General features: G+C 40.9%; 1 protein-coding gene across 2 annotated transcripts in view; it reads left to right on the top strand.

The window, feature by feature from the left end:
- Window positions 1-18111, top strand: part of ATP6V1H (ATPase H+ transporting V1 subunit H) — a 121514-nt gene that overhangs the window by 26759 nt on the left and 76644 nt on the right. The window contains exons 5-7 of one of the 2 annotated variants that reach the window (XM_017855291.1): window positions 560-673; window positions 3341-3445; window positions 6881-6934. In XM_017855291.1, coding sequence (XP_017710780.1) covers window positions 560-673; window positions 3341-3445; window positions 6881-6934 — 273 coding nt within the window. The remainder of the gene's footprint in view (window positions 1-559; window positions 674-3340; window positions 3446-6880; window positions 6935-18111) is intronic. The other variant, XM_017855292.1, reaches the window with a different exon arrangement.

Raw genomic sequence — 18111 nt, 5'->3', positions numbered from 1 at the left:
TTCTGTTACTCAGATCCTATGTCCACTGGTAGCATATGCTGTTTTCTGCTGTCTTTATTTATCCCAAGTTTTCTACCGTGATATGCTAAGAAGTAACTTGAACATTTGAGATTAATTTAATTCTCTATTTCCCTTGCCTATTTGTTAGTAGTTCAAGGTGTATCTAGACCTAATTTGTGCTCTTCCTGCTGCCTTTCCGATTTTAATTTCCCTCGTGTGGCAGCCAGGTGCTCACACTTGGGTGTTGGTGGTGGGTGTAGACCTGCTACATTGGGAGTAACAGGTCAGAGGTGCAGGCCGAGAAGTGTAACTTGTAGTCTTACACTTTGTGATTTAAAATAATCATAATCATTAAAGGTGATTTTTTTAGTAAAATATCTGTCCCTACTACCATCGCTACCCCTTGCCCCGTAGTAATAATGACAGGCAAATCACACATACACACACACTGAAAAAAGAAAGAACACAGACTGATGGGAGGTTGAGAAGTGGTGCACAATTATTACGTTCTTTAGCAAAATGTGTTCTGATTGGTGATACCATTTCTTTTCTTTTTTAGGAAAATCATCAGCGTGTTAGCATTTTCTTTGACTACGCGAGACGTAGCAAGAACACTGCGTGGCCCTACTTTCTGCCAATGTTGAATCGCCAGGATCCCTTTACTGTTTATATGGTAAATTTTGAATTGATTGGATTCTTTTTTAAAAATTTTTTTAAGGAGAGAGGGTCTCACTATGTTGCCGAGGCTGGTCTTAAACTTTAGGGCTCAAGCAATCCACCTGCCTTGGCCTCCTAAAGTGCTGGGATTACAGGTGTGAGCCACTGCCCCAACTGGATTTTTTTTTTTTTAATACAAAGAAGAAAGGTTTTTATTTAAAAAATTTTGTTTAAAATTGACAGAATTGTGATTACATTCTCATTTAGGTAAGAAAGAAACCTGGGCCTTTTATGACATAGTAACCTGTCCGTTCCCGTAGGAGTAACTACTGTGCCCTTTATAACATAGTAACCTGTCCGTTCCCATAGGAGTAACTACTGTGACATTAGCTTTCCGTATTGGTGTTCAGTAGAGAAAGGACATTGGGAGTTGGAAGGAGATAGGGTTGCTCTGACGCAGTTAAGGTTTTGTGGACTACAAGGAGTGCATCAAAGCCTGTGGAGAATTCTCACATGTGTAGTGTTTGTAGTGGGGTTAACCACATTTTACTATATAGAAATTAAATTTTACTTTGAAGCAGCTACTGTGTTTCATTTTTATTTTAAGTAATTACTTGATTGCTTTTCAATATCTTAAATGCACTCTTGTTTTTTTTTTTTTTTTTGAGGCGGAGTCTCACTGTGTTGCCAGAGTGAAGTGCAGTTGCGCGATCTCGGCTCACTGCAACCTCCGTCTCCCAGGTTTAAGCGATTCTTCTGCCTCAGCCTCCCCAGTGGCTGGGATTACAGGCATGCACCACCATGCCCAGCTAATTTTTGTATCTTTAGTAGAGACGGGGTTTCACTATGTTGGCCAGGCTGGTCTTGAACTCCTGACCTTGTGATCCGTCTGCCTTAGCCTCCTAGAATGCTGGGATTACAGGCGTGAGCCGCCACACCCAGCCTACACTCCTGTTTTAAACGTAGGCTATGTTTGGAAGCCCTAGTACTGAAGAATCTTTCATGGAGTCTGAAAGCAGGGTTGAGAGAATAAACCTTTGTACAAACAGGCGTTCTCTATTTCCACTGGGGAGTGGGCTACAGGCTGGGGATGGCAGGAGCTGTTGGGGGGCATGTAGCTCCAGAGGCTGCTTGTTTCAGTAGATGTTTTTAAAAGTTTTCAAATCAGGGGCCACTGGCAGTGAAACATTTTTGAGCACGTATGTTGTCTCGCTCCCTCCCTCCCTCCTTCCACATGTATATGTATTCATATGGTATAGTTATATATTGTATTCATATAGTATATTTATATATTGTGGACATTATGAAATATCTAGAAAAAGAAATTAAGGAGGACTGATGAAATACACTGTATTTTAAAGAATACTTTTTTAAAAGCCAGTAATATATTTCCCTCTTTAAAATTGTAGAGGCTTGTTGTCTTCACTGTTTGATTTAAATGTCCTCCTAATGGTATAACGACAAAACTGACAAATACATTAAACAAATATACACTTAGGGAATGGTTCATTGTTACTGTGCGGCCAAATCCATGTTAACTTCTTGATGATTTCATTTACTTTTGGCCAATCTTTGACATTCTGAGGGAGACTCCCATTGGTTTACCATGTGCTGATAAAGAGCTTATACTAGCTTATGCTCTTGTTCCTTTGTCTTGTGCATGCACTGCTGATGATATTTTCAATCCTTGGCCTCCTAACAGTAATCCTTTTAAGTCAATTGTCTATTTTGTGACAGTAAGATGAGTTTAAACTAGATAATTTATTTATAAATTCATTTAGCTGGGCATGTGAAAACCTCAGCATGTCACAACTCAGTGAGCAAGTAAAGGTACCCCTGTTAGTCCTATGTTGTGGAATTCCAAATACAGCAGAACACTTAAGTGTCTGACATTCTGACCTTGGACGTTCACCTGTCAGTCTGGTTTGCTGTATTCAAATGTAAAAACAGACATGAGTCTACCAGCATGGGAAATTATTTTGAGGTTAGCTAGTGTAGCCTTTCATTCTCTACTGGGATGAATTACTGCTGAATGATTTGGAGTTTTAAGACAGTGATTTGCTCTCAGTTCTGATAGAATATTTATTAAATTGGTTTGTGTATGGAGAACTAGTACTTTATATTGCCTATTTAAAAAATGGTTAGTTTTATAGCTTGAAGAAAATGGAGAAATCTTTGAGGAGAAAGGACATTTGTTTATGTTGGGAGAGATGACTAATACCTATGATATATATTATCCTAAGAAATTCATTTTTAAGTGTTAGAACTCCCAAGTGGCTTGGAATGAGTGTCGGAGAGGCTGGCAGTTTGTTGTAGAGATTGTTTAGATTTCTGGCAAGTGGTTTGGTGACAGTCTGCTTCTAAGACAGATTTTTGTGTTCTGTTTTTTGCTGGTCATATAATGAATTCCAATCTTACTTTTGAAACCCAAAATAATACAGGGAGTGTCAAGAAATTCCTAAGACCCAGCTAATTTGGGTTCACTTTGATGGAAATATTTAAAATGTATTTTAATGTTTGTTTCAAAATATATTTTAAAAAATGAAATATAAGCTATTATTTTTAGAGTGCTTGAGTGTTAAGAAATTGTGTAGCAAAATTGTTACAAATCCTTTTTTTAAGGTATATGATGTGATTTTTAGAATTAATGTTGCGTTCAAATGGATTTCTTATTTGTTTTCAGGCAGCAAGAATTATTGCCAAGTTAGCAGCTTGGGGAAAAGAATTGATGGAAGGCAGTGACTTAAATTACTATTTCAATTGGATAAAAACTCAGCTGAGTTCACAGGTAAAAGAGATTTTTTTAAAGTACCTTTGAAGAGAATTTAACATCCATGTTCTTTTAAGCTATTTATAGTAAATATGTTTAATTACAAAAATGTTTTATTAAAATAATAACATTTTGAACTTGACAAGTAAACCAAACTACTGTCAGATATGGGTAGTGTGCTTTGCTTTTTCTTTCTTTGACTGGCTTCATTTCAATCCTTTCTGTCTTTTCTGCCACTTGGGGTTTCTTATTCATGCTTTTCAGGGGTCAGGGAGTACCTTTCTTCTAGGTGGCTGCCAAGATGATACAGGCTGGAGAATTGAAAGGACCCACACAGCTCCAAAGAGCACGTGCGTGTGAGGCTTCGATAAAGGAAAAGAAACGGTACAGCAGGAGAGAGCATGCCTCGGGCCGAGAGATTTCCAGGCGCAGCTTCCTCGGCTGCCCCAGGATTGTGAACCACCAAGATTTGTGCGGGAAATCTTGGTTTTGGGAGAGCTCTCTGAAAGTTTCGAGTGAGATCTTTTATGCCCTTTTGGTTACATAACCAGGCTAAGCTGTCTAACCAATTACACTAATAAACAAACTGGTCCTGGGTGCCACTAGGGGCATTTCAAACTGCAGACAGCATGTTCTAGATCTTTATTAGCTAACCTGCTTGTCCTTGTCTGGCCGAGTCCCTCCCATGCTTCCAGCTCCCCCTGGGTGAGCCTGGAGCTGTCCGGTCCAGCTGCAAGAGGACACTGTCCCATACAGTGGCTCATTCTCACAATTTCTCAGTTTCAGGGTGGGATTAGTTAGGCCTAAAGAACAACTTGAAGCATGCCTACTGGTCATCTTGGTTGCTTGCAGGCCTTTCTAGCTCTATGTCTTCGTGGAGGAAAATAGCCTGCAGGTGTGATGGCTTGGAAAATGACAAGTTTTCTGTTTTGTCTTCATGTTTCCTCAGGACAGGGCAAAAGGTAGGACACAAATGATGGTTCTGTGGAATGATAGTTTCAGGCTTACAGGGATAAAGTGTAGTAGATATGAAGAGGTGTGGTGTTTGATACTCAGAAGAGGAGAGAACTGAAGGTGGACAGGGGAGGAGGATTCTGGAGATGAAAAGGTAGAAGGGAATGAGATTTTGATGTGAGGGTGACCTAGAGGAGGAATGGGACCAGCAGAAACAATATTGGTAGGTTGTTAGATTACAAATAAATGTCTATTCAAAATTTTTTGAAAGTTGCCATTTAGATTTCAGGTGACTTTATTAACAGATTTTAGTTTGAGGCATAAGAAAGACACCATATTTTGCTTAGATTTACTTTTTGTCTTGTTGCCTGCCTTTTTTAGGGGAGCCTAATTGCCATTTATATTTGGATAGAGATATTTTAGAGTTTCTTGATCAAAATCTTTTTTATGTTAATAACATCAATTTTACTGGTTTGGGGCTTGGTTTTAAAAGTGTTTTACAAGAGTCAACATTTTATTGAGTTTGTGAGGTATTTAAAAAACAAGCTATTTAAAACATGTAAGAAACAAGCTTCTGAAAGAGATTTAAAATTTCTAAATGTATCATATCGTTTGGGATCAGAATGTTAGTTAAATAGGATACATCTCTCCCTTTTTTCCTCTTTGAAATGATCTCTCCCCTTTAATAAACTTAATTCCAGGCCTGGTGTCGTGGCTTATGCCTATAATCCTAGCGCTTTGGGAGGCTGAGGCACGCCAATTGCTCGAGCCCAGGAGTTTGAGACCAGCCGGGGCAACATGGCAAAACCCTGTCTTTACGGAAAATAGAAAAATTAGCTGAGTGTGGTGGTGCACACCTGTAGTTCCAGCTACTCAGCAGGCTGAGGCAGTAGGATCACTTGAGCCTGAGGAGGTTGAGGCTGTAGTGAGCTGTGATCGCGCCACTGCACTCCACCCTGAGTGACAGTATGAGACTCTTGTCTCAAAAAAAAAAAAAAAAAAAAAAAACGACAACAAAAAAATATCCCCAGAAAAACAAAACTTTATTCTGGGGTAATGTTAGCTTTCAGGTATAGTGGTAATAAGGCTCTGTAGCTGAATTCATAAAATGAAAATTGGTAGGGAAGAATGGATGCTGTGGCATGCTGCTAGCTTTTTGGGCACTTTTACCTTAGACTTTTCCTCCTAGGAATAACATATACGTTGTGCCTCTCAGGTGACTGTCACTTCTGGAATGATTGACCATGCTTGTGACGATGTCCAATAACTGGGTGGAATATTTCTCTCATCACTAGTGGAAGTAAATATTTCAATGTCTAGAATAGTTTTCATTAGAATTGAGCTTTTTATAGATACATGCTCTTCAAGAATTTTCTGCATCTTTTTAGTGCACTCTTTTTATCACAGAGTCTTTGGCTTTAAGTTGTGGACTTTAAGTTGTGCAATGCCTCTGCTTTGTGGGTCCTTCTGCAGGGGACTTCTTCAGGGTACCCAGGCTTAGCCTGGCCTTGCTTCTTAGTCTGGCTACTGCTTCTGCTTGGCTCTCATTGCACTGTCCCTCTTGCTATGGGCAGGTACTTCTTCATAGCCTTCTATCATGATTAAAATCTAGACTCTTCGTTTTAACAAGTAACAATTATTTCTGATATTACTTGCTACTTTTCTCAGTTGTCATGCGATAGTGCTACGTCTGGAGTGTCTCTTTTTTTTCTATCACAAGTGTTTTCTCTCTCACAAAAGTACCACAATTTCATGATTCTAATAGAAGTAAACTTTCAAAAGTCCAAGTTAGTTGCAAGTTTAGATGTTTTGTTCTTTGATCTTATAGTGGCCTTTGAAGCCTTTTTGGGTAGTTTGGAGTGTTGCACTTGGGTTGTGGGGACTCATGCCTGCACTTCGTAGATAGTAGTTATTGAATAAATACAAAATTTCCTTTCAGAAATTCATTATTGCTTTTCTCTTGCACTTTCAGCCTCTGACTTTCTTTAAATTTTCTTTGGTCATTTCTGTATGACATTTGAGATTTTGATTGGTCATTATAATTTGTTAGCTTTGCTGTGGATAACCAAGTCGCATATTATACCTTCCTGACATCAGGCACCTGTTTTTGAAAGCTTTGCTACAGAATATAGTGTGGATAGTTCAATTTAAGGCAGTCATCTTACTGGAAAAACAATTCAGTAAGTAAATCTTAAGACTTGGAAATTTACACTGGCTTTACCCATGAAATTTACCTGGAGCTTAGTAGTCAGTTTATTACTGTTCCATTTTTAGCTATTTACTGATTAATATATTATCTGGAAGAGCATAACGATATTTAGAACATTTTATGTCATCCCCTTGCTTTTCATTGAGTAGGACTAGGAATAAAATTATGGGGGAAAAATTATTACATAGAATTAGGGGAAAAATTTGCTTAGCTCCCTTTTGTAAGCTGATACATTAGGATAAAATCAAAACGAAACAAAACTAAATAATGAGTTATTTATTTCGTAATAGAAACTGCGTGGTAGCGGTGTTGCTGTTGAAACAGGAACAGTCTCTTCAAGTGATGTAAGTATATTCCTTCACTGGCCTCCTAAACATCCCCAGAATAAATTATTTTGAGTCATTATACACTTAAAATTTTGAAGGTGTTTACTAGTTCCCCAACTATAAATCCATGGTCACCTCCAGTTAGGTTAATTGTGATATAAACTATATATAAATATTGATAGTCTATGAGGATCATCTTTTCTGTGGTAGTCATAAGACTTGTTCTTCCCTGTTGCTCTTTTTTCCAGGTGACTTTTGTTTCAGACCTGAGAATCAAAGCAAAAATATGAATTCAGAAGCACAACTGGAGCAAATAATCATAAAATTTTCCTTTAAACTTCAATTATCTGATTAAACTGTCTAATATCTGTCTAATCAACAGGTGAACAAAAGCATCAAACATTTGAAAGAAATTTGGTTACATTTATTTATTTATTTATTTATTTTTTGAGGCAGAGTCTAGCTCTGTCCTCCAGGCTGGAGTGCAGTGGCACAATCTCAGCTCATTGCAACCTCTGCCTCCTGGGTTCAAGTGATTCTCCTGCCTCAGCCTCCCGAGTAGCTGGGATTACAGGCATGCACCACCACGTCTGGCTAATTTTTGTATTTTTAGTAGAGATGGCCAGGCTGGTCTTGAACTCCTGGCCTCAAGTAATCTGCCTGCCTTGGTCTCCCAAGGTGCTGGGATTACAGGTGTGAGCCACCGCACCTGGCCAAGAAATTCAGTTCCTTGATGGCACTGAAACTGACTGCTGTACTGTGAAGCTCAAGGCTTTATGTGGAGCTACATGGTAGCCAGCCCCTTGCTCTACTTTCTTTTTTGACTAATCTCTTTCCACATTTTTTTTTTTTTTTTTGAGATGGAATGTCACTCTCACCAGGCTGGAATGCAGTGGTGTTATCTCAGCTCACTGCAACCTCCGCCTCCCAGGTTCAAGTAATTCTCCTACCTCAGCCTCCTGAATAGCTGGGACTACAGGCGCCCGCCACCACACCCAGCAAATTTTTGTGTTTTTAGTAGAGACAAGATTTCACTATGTTGGCCAGAATGATCTCAATCTCTTGACCTCATGATCTGCCCGCCTTGGCCTCCCAAAGTGCTGGGATTACAGGCAGGAGCCACCACACCAGGCCTTCTTTCCACATTTTTGTAGAGCCAAAAGGTTAAAGGTTAAAACTAATTATGGCTCTCCAAGTTCCTTTCTTGGCTAAAGTTACGTTTGCCGTTTGGGAATGGCTTAACTTTGCTGTGCTGTAGGAATAGCTCAGGAATTGGAAGTAATTTTGGACAAATTAACAATGTTCATGATGAGAGCTAGTTAATAGAAAGACAGGGAAAATGGAGACAGAAACAGAAGTGTGTCTAGCTTCGTTTGCTAAAAGTATCTCTAGGAAACTAGGAAGCATCTTTAGAGGGTAGTTTCTGTAATCTGCCTGTAATAGACCCAAGTGAAGCTCTGTAGGAGCCATTTAATATCCCTATTGGTTACTGGTACTTCCATAATCTGAATGAATGTCACGGGTATGTATGTTCCAAGACCATAGATGGCAGCAAAATCCATTTTGAAGCTAGGCTTCTCTTGGAGCGTGGGTTGAAGTGTTTGATGACTCTCATGTTAGGCCAGAAAATGGCTATTAGCCTTCTGAAGTGGAATCAGAACAAGGTATGGAACTAGATGCGTGATCTTGGGGCCATGCTGGACTGAGGAAATTGTGGGTAAGACTTGTTTCTCAGTCAGAAACAGATGTTTACATTGAGAATCTTTATTTTGCTTAAATTGGGAATCTTTATTTCATGTGACTTGAATTTCTACCGGCTTGAAAAATTATTTAGCTTATTTTAGACATATAAACTTATTTAAGTGATTGTCAAAGCATTTTAAGTTATTAAAAGCTTAAATAAGGAAATGCAAACTCTGCTGACATAATATCCTTATTTTGCTGCTTTCTGTGCAATGTATTAGAAAAAAAAAATTGAGTTGGCAGTGTGTTGGTCTAAGTGGTTTACCTGGTAGATTCATATATATCCTAAATGGAATTCACATCAGGAGTGATTGTGAGTTAGGAAAAGATGGCCTTTGGTTTCCTACCTTCTTCCCTTTAGTGACTCTCAACCCTGAACATATTTTTGGACTCCTCCTGAAGTTCTTACTTTTTTAGATGGCTGTCTACTTGAAAAGCAGACCTCCATGTGTTGAGAGTAGGGTGTCAGCCCTTCCTTTGATTCTTGTATTTCCATAGGGAAATCTTAATCTAGCAGCTAATATTCATTGAGCACTTCCTATGTGCCTGGCACTGACTCATTTTACATTTACATCTCCTTGAATATTTACACTCCCTGTTCAATGTAAGTCATATCATTAGCCACATTTTATGGATGAGTAGTGAGACCAAACAGAAAAACATACCAACATGCCCGAGGTTACACAGAGACTGAAGAAATGGATTGCTTAGGGAATTACTTGTGAGGCAACTGAGTTGGAATTGCATCTTTAGGCATTGCTTAAGTCACATTGCCCACTCAGACTTTTTAAGGTATCAGTATCATATATTTAAATTGTATCTTTTCAGAGTGGAGAAAAGCAGTTTGGTAAACTGCATTACAAATTATTGCCACTTGATGTCAGTATAAAACAAGTTTTACACTGCAAAATGTGAAATAAACATGATTCAACAGTCTTACCTTTTCGAAATGACCTCAGAAGCATCATTTTAAGTTGAGTGGATCATTAAAAACATTTTTTTTTTGAGATAGAGTCTCACTATGTCACCAGGTTAGAGTGCAGTGGCGCGATCTCAGCTCACTGCAACTTCTGCCTCCCAGGCTTAAGCGATCCTCCCACCTCAGCCCAACCACCACCGCCAACCCCTGACCCCGTCCCGCCAGTAGCTGGGACTACAAGCACGAGCCACCATGCCCCGCCAATTTTTTTTTGTATTTGGTAGAGACAAGGTCTCACTATGTTGTCTAGGCTGGTCTTGAACTCCTGAGCTCAGGCAATCTACCTGCCTTGGCCTTCCAAAGTGTTGGGATTATAGGCGTGAGCTAGTGTGCCCAGTGAAACATTTTTATTTAAATGACATTAGATAAGTGGAATTTCCTTAAAGTCTATTATTTGTCTTCTCCTAATTGTGAAAATAGACATTAGATTATATGTACTTACTTTAGACTGATTCTTAAACGTGAATTGTAAGTCTTTTCTTCTGAGGAAGGCAGGACAGCGTGGAAGTGGATTGTTGTACTGATGCCCTGATGAAAGAATACTGTGACTCTGTAGCAGGATGAGCCACAGACAAAACTCCTCAGACACCGAGTTAAAGAAGGAAGGGGTTTATTTGGGCGGGGGCATTGGCAAGACTTCTGTCTCAAGAGCTGAGCTCCTCAAGTGAGCAATTCCTGTCCCTTTTAAGGGCTCACAACTCTAAGGGGGTGCATGTGAGAGGGTCGTGACTGATTGAGCAAGCAGGCGGTACGTGACGGGGGGCTGCATGTACCGGTAATTAGATCGGAACAAAACAAGATAGGGATTTTCACAGTGCATTTCTATACAGTGTCTGTAATCTACAGGTAACAGAACCAATAGGTCAGGGATCCATCTTTAACTACCAGGCCCAGGGTGTGGCACCAGGCTGTCTGCCTGTGGATTTCATTTATGCCTTTTAGTTTTTACTTCTTCTTTCTTTGGAGGCAGAAATTGGGCATAAGATGATATGAGGGGTGGTCTCCTCCGTTATTCCCCCCTTTTGAGACTCTCACTCATTTTATTAGTGGGAGTTCTCACTTTCATTTTCACTACCCATGTCTTCTTGCAAAACAGATCAATAGTGATTCATACAGCACACTTGTGCATTATGGTGAACTAAGGTAACAATGAAGTTTTTTATCATTCGAAGAAGTACAGGTAGCAAACAAGAGAGCAGTAAGTAGGTTCTTATTACTATTACAACTCTTATTATAAGATTTTAAAATCCTCCTAGCTCTGGGAGCCATTTTCTAAACATGACCCTAGGATCAAATCTATGCCACACTTGGATGGGCATGTGTGCCAGTTTTGTCATATCTCTAACCATGTCTTCAACTGCTTGCACTTGATTATCTATGTGTAGGCACCAATTAGTAAGGTTAAATTTCCTACAGACCTCTCCTTTAGCTGCTAGCAAGTAGTCGAGAGCTAATCTATTTTGATAGCATTTCTCATCTGAGTTTCTTGCCGGGCCAGAATAGTCAAGACTCTGCCCGTTTTATTAGTGGTTATTTCTAAGACAGCTTGTAATTGTGTGATTCGGTTGATCATGTAAATGGGGGTCCGGTATCCCCACGAGCCATCTTGTGCCCGTGTAGCAGGCCCATAATATTGTATGATTCTCTCAGGGGGCCATTTATCATTTTTTCAAATTCTTATAGCTATGTTCTCTTTTCGCGGGACGCATAGATGGGGAAGCCCAGGAGTTCGCCTGTTTTTATGGGCAGTAGGAAGAAAGATGGTTTAATAGTGCCAATAACACAACTACCTGCCCACTGATCAGGTAATTTGGCATAAGCTGTATGCCCACATATCCAGTATAATCCAGTGGGGACTGTCCAGTCCCAGTGGGACTCCGGGTGGGTTCACACAGTTTGCAACTTTGGGAATTTACTAAATGGATTTCTTTCTGTGTGATTTGAACTCCACCAAGTAACTGTTTCTGTGGTACCGTTACACAGTTTCTGTCTCAGACAACTAAGTCGTCCTACGGGGGAGTGAATTCTTTCCCTTTTCTAGCTATGGAATATTGTCCAATAATTGAGGCTTTTAGGACCCAGAAATTATCAGGGTAATTCTTTTGAGCTGGGAATTCATCAGGTACTGGGTCTGTAGGTACTAATTCTCAGGCTTCCTATGGCCACTGATCTCTTATTACAGTTCCTCCACGTATATAACATGGAGTGACATTGAGAGACTGGGCTACATGCTCGGCTAATTGCAAAAACAAATTTTCGTTTTTCCTGGAATTTTTGGTACTGGCACATTTAGTTCATCATAGAAAGTTTGAAACACTGGTTCAGGAGAGCATTTGTGAACTTCTCCTCGAACCAAGATGTTTACTCGATCCAGTCCGGCCCCATTGATTCCTAAGGTCACACACTCCCCTTTTTTCCAGCGAGGATCAAGGGGATTGGTTATTACTAGCTCTAAGGGGTTACATTGTCCCTTAGGAAAGGAAAGGCCATTTTTTCCTTTCTGAAGGTGGACTGGATCCTTTTCATCTTTTTTTTTTTTTAATCCAAGTGGCCTAAATGACACAAGACCAGTATTTACATTTATTTCCACACAGTCCTAATTTATGACAGATGTGCTTATTTTCTGCCATATAGCCTCTTTTCTAATTAAGAGAACCACACCTTATTCCTCACTTATTGCTGTTAATGATAGCACAGGCATCAAATTTTAAGGTGACTTGTTTGGACACCCTTTTTTCTTCTGTTTTGGCTAACACTTTACTTGTATCATTTGTGAGCTCCTACCAGTCTTCAGTTCTTAATCTTATTTCAAAAACTGTGGTCCTGGGAGGCTCAGATGGGTCATAACACACATCAGGTTGGTTATTTCCTGGGCTACATACCTTGTATAGAATAACATTATGTAAACAAGTTACTTTTAGAGTTCCAGTACACTTACAATAACTGTAAAATGGTAGGACCATAGCAACCTTTTGTCCTACCTCGGTGACTTGATGTATACACTGGAAATAGCCCTCAATCTGAGGAAGGTCAGTTGAAGTCCTTACTGTACAAGTCCAAATTTTAAGGAAAATGAGTCCCGCGATGAGTTTCCTTGTGCTTCGGCCATGCGTGGACCAGTCAGCTTCCGGGTGTGACCGGAGCAGGGCTTGTCGTCATCTGCAGAGTCACTTTGCAGGGGTTGGCGAAGCTGCTCCCATCCATGTTACCACTTTCAGTCTACTCATATTCAAGGATGGTCTCGGAGGTTGGGCCTGCTAGAATAAACTGAGTCCAACACCTCTACACAGTTAGGTTCAACTGGGCTCTCTGATACTGGGAGTAAGGTGGTGGGGTTTAGGGTGTTGCAAACTTCACTGGTTATGTGGAGATTTTCACATAGCAAGGTTTGGTACTTGGTTAATCTAGCATTTGTTAACCAATGATGTCCTTTGGTATTTATTAAAGTTACCACAGCATGGGGGACCTTTATATTCAGGTTTTACCTAAGGGTTAGTTTATCTGCTTCTTGTGCTAACAGGGCCTTTGCTGCTAGGGCCCTTAGACCTGGGAGCCAGCCTTTGGAAACCTTGTCTAGTTGTTTTGAGAGATAGGCCACTGGCCTTGGCCAGGGCCCCACAGTTTGGGTTAAAACTCCAACTGCCATTTTTTCTCTTTCTGACGCATAGAGTGTAAAGAGTTTTGTCAGATCAGGTAGCCTCAGGGCTGGGGCCAACATGAGTTTTTCTTTTAACTCATGAAAAGCTCATTGCTATTGGTTGTAATAGATGTAGTTTATCTAATCTACATTTTTATTAACTGTCACCTACTAAAATATTGACTCAAATCCTGCAGCTGTTTGGGTTCAAACTTTAAATTATTCTGGTATTCCTCGTGGGACTCCAATTGCATCTAAATAAACATGAGAGTTGAAGGACCCATAAGGGGCTTCTCTCGCTTTACGATGTCTTATTTTTTTCCTTCTGGTTGATGAAATGCCAGGGTGAAAGGGATAGCCAATTGGACTAAAGCACAAGTGCCACTCCAGTTATTCAGCAGAGTGCCAAGTAAAGGTCCACCACAATACCACCACACATCCGCTCGGGGATGAACAAGGGCTGACTGATTGATAAGCTCTTGAAAATTCTTAAGCTCACTGTATCCTTTCAGGTCTCCAAGGAATGCTGTTTCCTCCCTGTCGTGAGAGACACGAAGTGAACTTAGTGTTGAGAGACGGAAGCTGGATGGCCCTCGGGGGCTGAACCACAGGGTGCTGGACTTTGGGATATAGCAGAGAGAGCTTGGCATGACTTATTACTCCAGGCTGTAGAATCCTGCAAAAGAGCTACCATGCAGCCTACGCCTGGTCGACTGGAAGACCACCTTAGTGGAAAGGGGACAGTCTGGGCCTCTGGCCTGCCATGTGCCCCAGCATAACAATTGCTTTTGTTTAACGTGCAGATGGAATATTTGATCCATTTTAACCAGGCATTTGCATCTTGGTATCCTGTCTTAATTGCTAAAGTTTGTTTTAAGTCTTTAACTTCTATGATCCTCTAGTAAAATGAATGTATGGTTTTAGGGAAATTACAAAAATTGGTTGGGGCAGGCCATCCTTGCTCTTTAGTGGTCCACAGAATGTTGGACCAACTATGGCATGAAAGCTCTACATCGGGGGGTTGGGGGGGCAACACTCTTGGTTGGCTCTGGGGTCTTCATCGAAATCTCCCCGGATTAAATGGTCCTAGTTTACTAATGTCTAGTCTGAGGAGAGTCAGGAGGGACAGAAGTACTTTTCTGAAGTAGAAAGCTATCTTTGACTTGGCAAGTCCTCACAGGGTATAACAAAGCAAGCATTAAATGCAATAGTTTGAGGCGAAATTGACTTGGTTATATTAATAACTAGATGGTCAGCAATAGAGCGAGGAAAGAAGAAAGAGTAATAGAATAGATGAAAAGAATTAGATTTTTCTTAGCTTTAGTTTGGTAGGGTTTTCCCCTGGGACTATGGCCATGACTCTGGAGGGGGTGGCGCTTTCTTGACTCGGGTGTGTTGAGTCCATCCTTTTTTTGCTGCAGGAACAGCAGTCTTGGTGGTTAACAGCACAAGGTAGGGTCCTTCCCAGCCTGGCTCGAGGTTTTCTTCTTTCCACCTTTCGATGAGAATGTGATCTTCAGGCTGGTGCAGGTTTACTGGAAATTCTAAGGGTGGTACATGTGCTAAAAGACTTTTAGTTTTTTTTTTTTTGTGAGAAAAGAAAGTGGAAGGTAAACCAAGTATGTAATTTTTAAGAAACTGACCTTTTGTTTTAAATGTGGGGACCTTGGCAGTGGACTTTANTTTTTCTTTTACGACTTTTACAGGCAATTTTTCGACATGACTTAACTTTCTGACTTATTACAAATACTTCTTTTTTTAAACAACCAGTTAATTTATTTCAGGACAAGAATTTACCATATAACACTCTTTTTATATAAATTCCGCCCCTCCCCCCTTTTTTCCCTTTTTTTTTCCGAAAGTGATAACCATTCTTTTCCAAAGCAAATCTTTTTTTTATGTCTGTGGACTAGACTGTCTAAGGCCACAAAAATAGAAGTTACTATAATACATGTCACACTGTTAACTTTTAGCAAACTTGACTTTTGTTGAAAACCTTGTAAGTTTGGGATTTTAATTATCCTTTGCTATTAATAAGACCTTGTTTTGTCCACATTAGAATTGGTATGATGGCTTTTAAAGGAATAGTGTAATTTTTTTTTTCTTTTTTTAACTACTTGTGTATCTCTCTCTTTCTGTCTTTGACCTTGTCTCTCTTTGACTTTCCTTTTGCCTCTTTCTCCTCTTCTCTCTCTCTGCCTCTGTCTTTCTTTCTCTCTCTCTCTCTCCTTGACTCCCTCTTTGTCTGTCTCTTCCTCTCTCTCTCTCTGCCTCTTTTCCTCTCTCTCTCTTTCCTTTCTCTCTCTCTGCTGGTCTTTCCTTGCCTCTGCCAGCCGCTTATGCTGCTCTTCTCTCAACCACTGTGTGTTGGGGGCAGGGGGTCTAAAACCAGCTGTAACCAAGTGTCTGTGTACAGGAACTGGTCTGGGTTCCCTGGCTTGCATGTCACCTTGTGCTATACCTTTGAAACAAGGGATCTGTCCAGGTATCCTTCTAATGGCCAACCTACCTCTAATGCTGGCCAGTCTATCTTACACAAAGTTTTAAGTTTTCCTGGTGTCATAGTACTCCATAGTCTCCCTTAAATCCTTTTTTTGAAATGTTTCAACATAGTTCCTAGTGGGGTGGGCTTACTTTGTGCCTCACCCATGTTTCCTCTAGACAAAACACCACGCTCACACCACACACACACCACAAAACAAAGAATGGGTAAAAAGGGCACACACACACTTTTGTAGTTTACACAAAACCAAAATCAAAACCAAAATCAGAGTATCCAGAAATCCAAACCAGGTCAAAACCAAAACCAGAGTATCAAGCAATCCAAGTCAAGTCAAAAACAAAAACCAAAGTGCCGGTACAGGCACACCGTGGGTGATTAGGCCACGCTTCCACCCAAATGGAGTGGGCAAGTTCCCAACACCGGTCCTGTCAAGCAAATCAAACCAAATCAAAACCAAAACCGAAGTGCCGATAAAGGCACACCATGGGTGATCAGGCCACGCTTCCACTCAGACAGAGTGGGCAAGTTTCAAAGACTAGTCTTACCAAGTTCTAGATGTCCAGATTCCAAGTGCCCGTTCCTTCCCGGTATTCAGCCACTGCGTTGATCCTCCACGGGGGCCTGCCACACACTGCTCTGGTGAGGCATCCCACTGGAGCAAATGCCTACCCAGGAGCGCTCTCAGGATCCGCATCGCTTAGGCTGGTTGGAGTCCCCCGCAGGGATGTTCCACAGGGCAGGATGTTCCACAGGGCACGCCTAAGGAGCTGCCTCGACCATCCGCCAGTCACCTTGCTTCCGGGTCAGGGAACCAGGAAATGTAACAGGATGAGCCACAGACAAAACTCCTCAGACACCGAGTTAAAGAAGGGAGGGGTTTATTCCGCTGGGGGCATCGGCAAGACTTCTGTCTCAAGAGCCGAGCTCTCAAGTGAGTAATTCCTGTCCCTTTTAAGGGCTCACAACTCTAAGGGGGTGCATGTGAGAGGGTCGTGACTGATTGAGCAAGCAGGCGGTACGTGACGGGGGGCTGCATGTACCGGTAATTAGATCGGAACAAAACAAGATAGGGATTTTCACAGTGCATTTCTATACAATGTCTGTAATCTACAGATAACAGAACCAATAGGTCAGGGGTCGAGCTTTAACTACCAGGCCCAGGGTGCGGCGCCGGGCTGTCTGCCTATAAATTTCATTTCTGCCTTTTAGTTTTTACTTCTTTCTTTGGAGGCAGAAATTAGGTATAAGACAGTATGAGGGGTGGTCTCCTCCTTTAACTCCTTCACCAGCTTTGGAAGATTTAGAAAGAACGTGGAGATTTGTTTCTTTCTCGGTTTTCCTTTTTCCTCTGCCTAGCTTCATACAGTACGCATAGGCAGGAGAACGATTGATGAGGGAGCCCTCCATGTGTCTGTGTCCTGTTCTCTGTGATTTGTGTTGCAGAATCAGTCTGGCATGAGTAGTTGCTAGATGAATGCGGTGTCACTGGTAGTGACTTAAGTTGCCAGGTCCTTCTTGCTTGTTTCATCTTGCCTCTTGATTTAGTGGAGCAGTCATGTCCATTAGAATTTTCTGTGATGGTGGAAATGCTCACGATAGCTGTACTGTCCATTAGGGCAGCCCCTAGCCATATGTGGTTCTGGATCCCTTGAAAGTGTGGCCAGTGTGAGTGAGGAAGTAAATTTTCAATTTTATTTAGTTTTAAAAAGAGCTTTATTGAAATATATTTCAAATGCTATAAAATGCATCATTTTGCCATTCAGTGGTTTTTAATATATTTACAGAATTGTGCAGCCATTACCACAGTCTAACTTCATAACATTTCAACATCTTAGAAAAACAAACCAACCAATCCTGTACACATTAACAGTCTTCCCCATTCCTGTTCTTGCCTCCAAGCCCTGGCGACCACTAACCTACTTTCTGTCTTGGGATTTGCCTCTTTTGGACATTCCATATAAATGAAATCATACATGGTCTTCTGTGACTGGTTTCCTTCACTTCGCATAATGTTTTCAAGATTCATCCGTGTGTTAGCATGCAGTAACAGTATTTTAGATTGAGAGGAAAAGGGACTTAGGTTTTTTTTTTTTTTTTTTTTTTTGTAGAGATGGGGGCTTCGCCATGTTGGCCAGGCTGGTCTCAAACTCCTGACCTCAGGTAATCTGCCCATGTCAGCCTCCCAAAGTGCTGGGATTATAGGTGTGAGCCACCATGCCTGGCCCAGGACTTAGGTTTTTTTTGGCTTTTGACCAGATTCCTTAAATTGTTTTCTGTGGCAGTTCTAATATTCTTGTTAATGGGAGGCTAGTTTCACTGCTTTGGCTTTGTTT

The sequence above is a fragment of the Rhinopithecus bieti genome, unplaced genomic scaffold (assembly GCF_001698545.2).
Source record: "Rhinopithecus bieti isolate Rb0 unplaced genomic scaffold, ASM169854v2 scaffold_40655, whole genome shotgun sequence".
Classification (NCBI taxonomy): Eukaryota; Metazoa; Chordata; class Mammalia; order Primates; family Cercopithecidae; genus Rhinopithecus; species Rhinopithecus bieti.
Note: the sequence above shows the minus strand (reverse complement) of the source record. Positions and strands in the feature narration are given on the sequence as shown.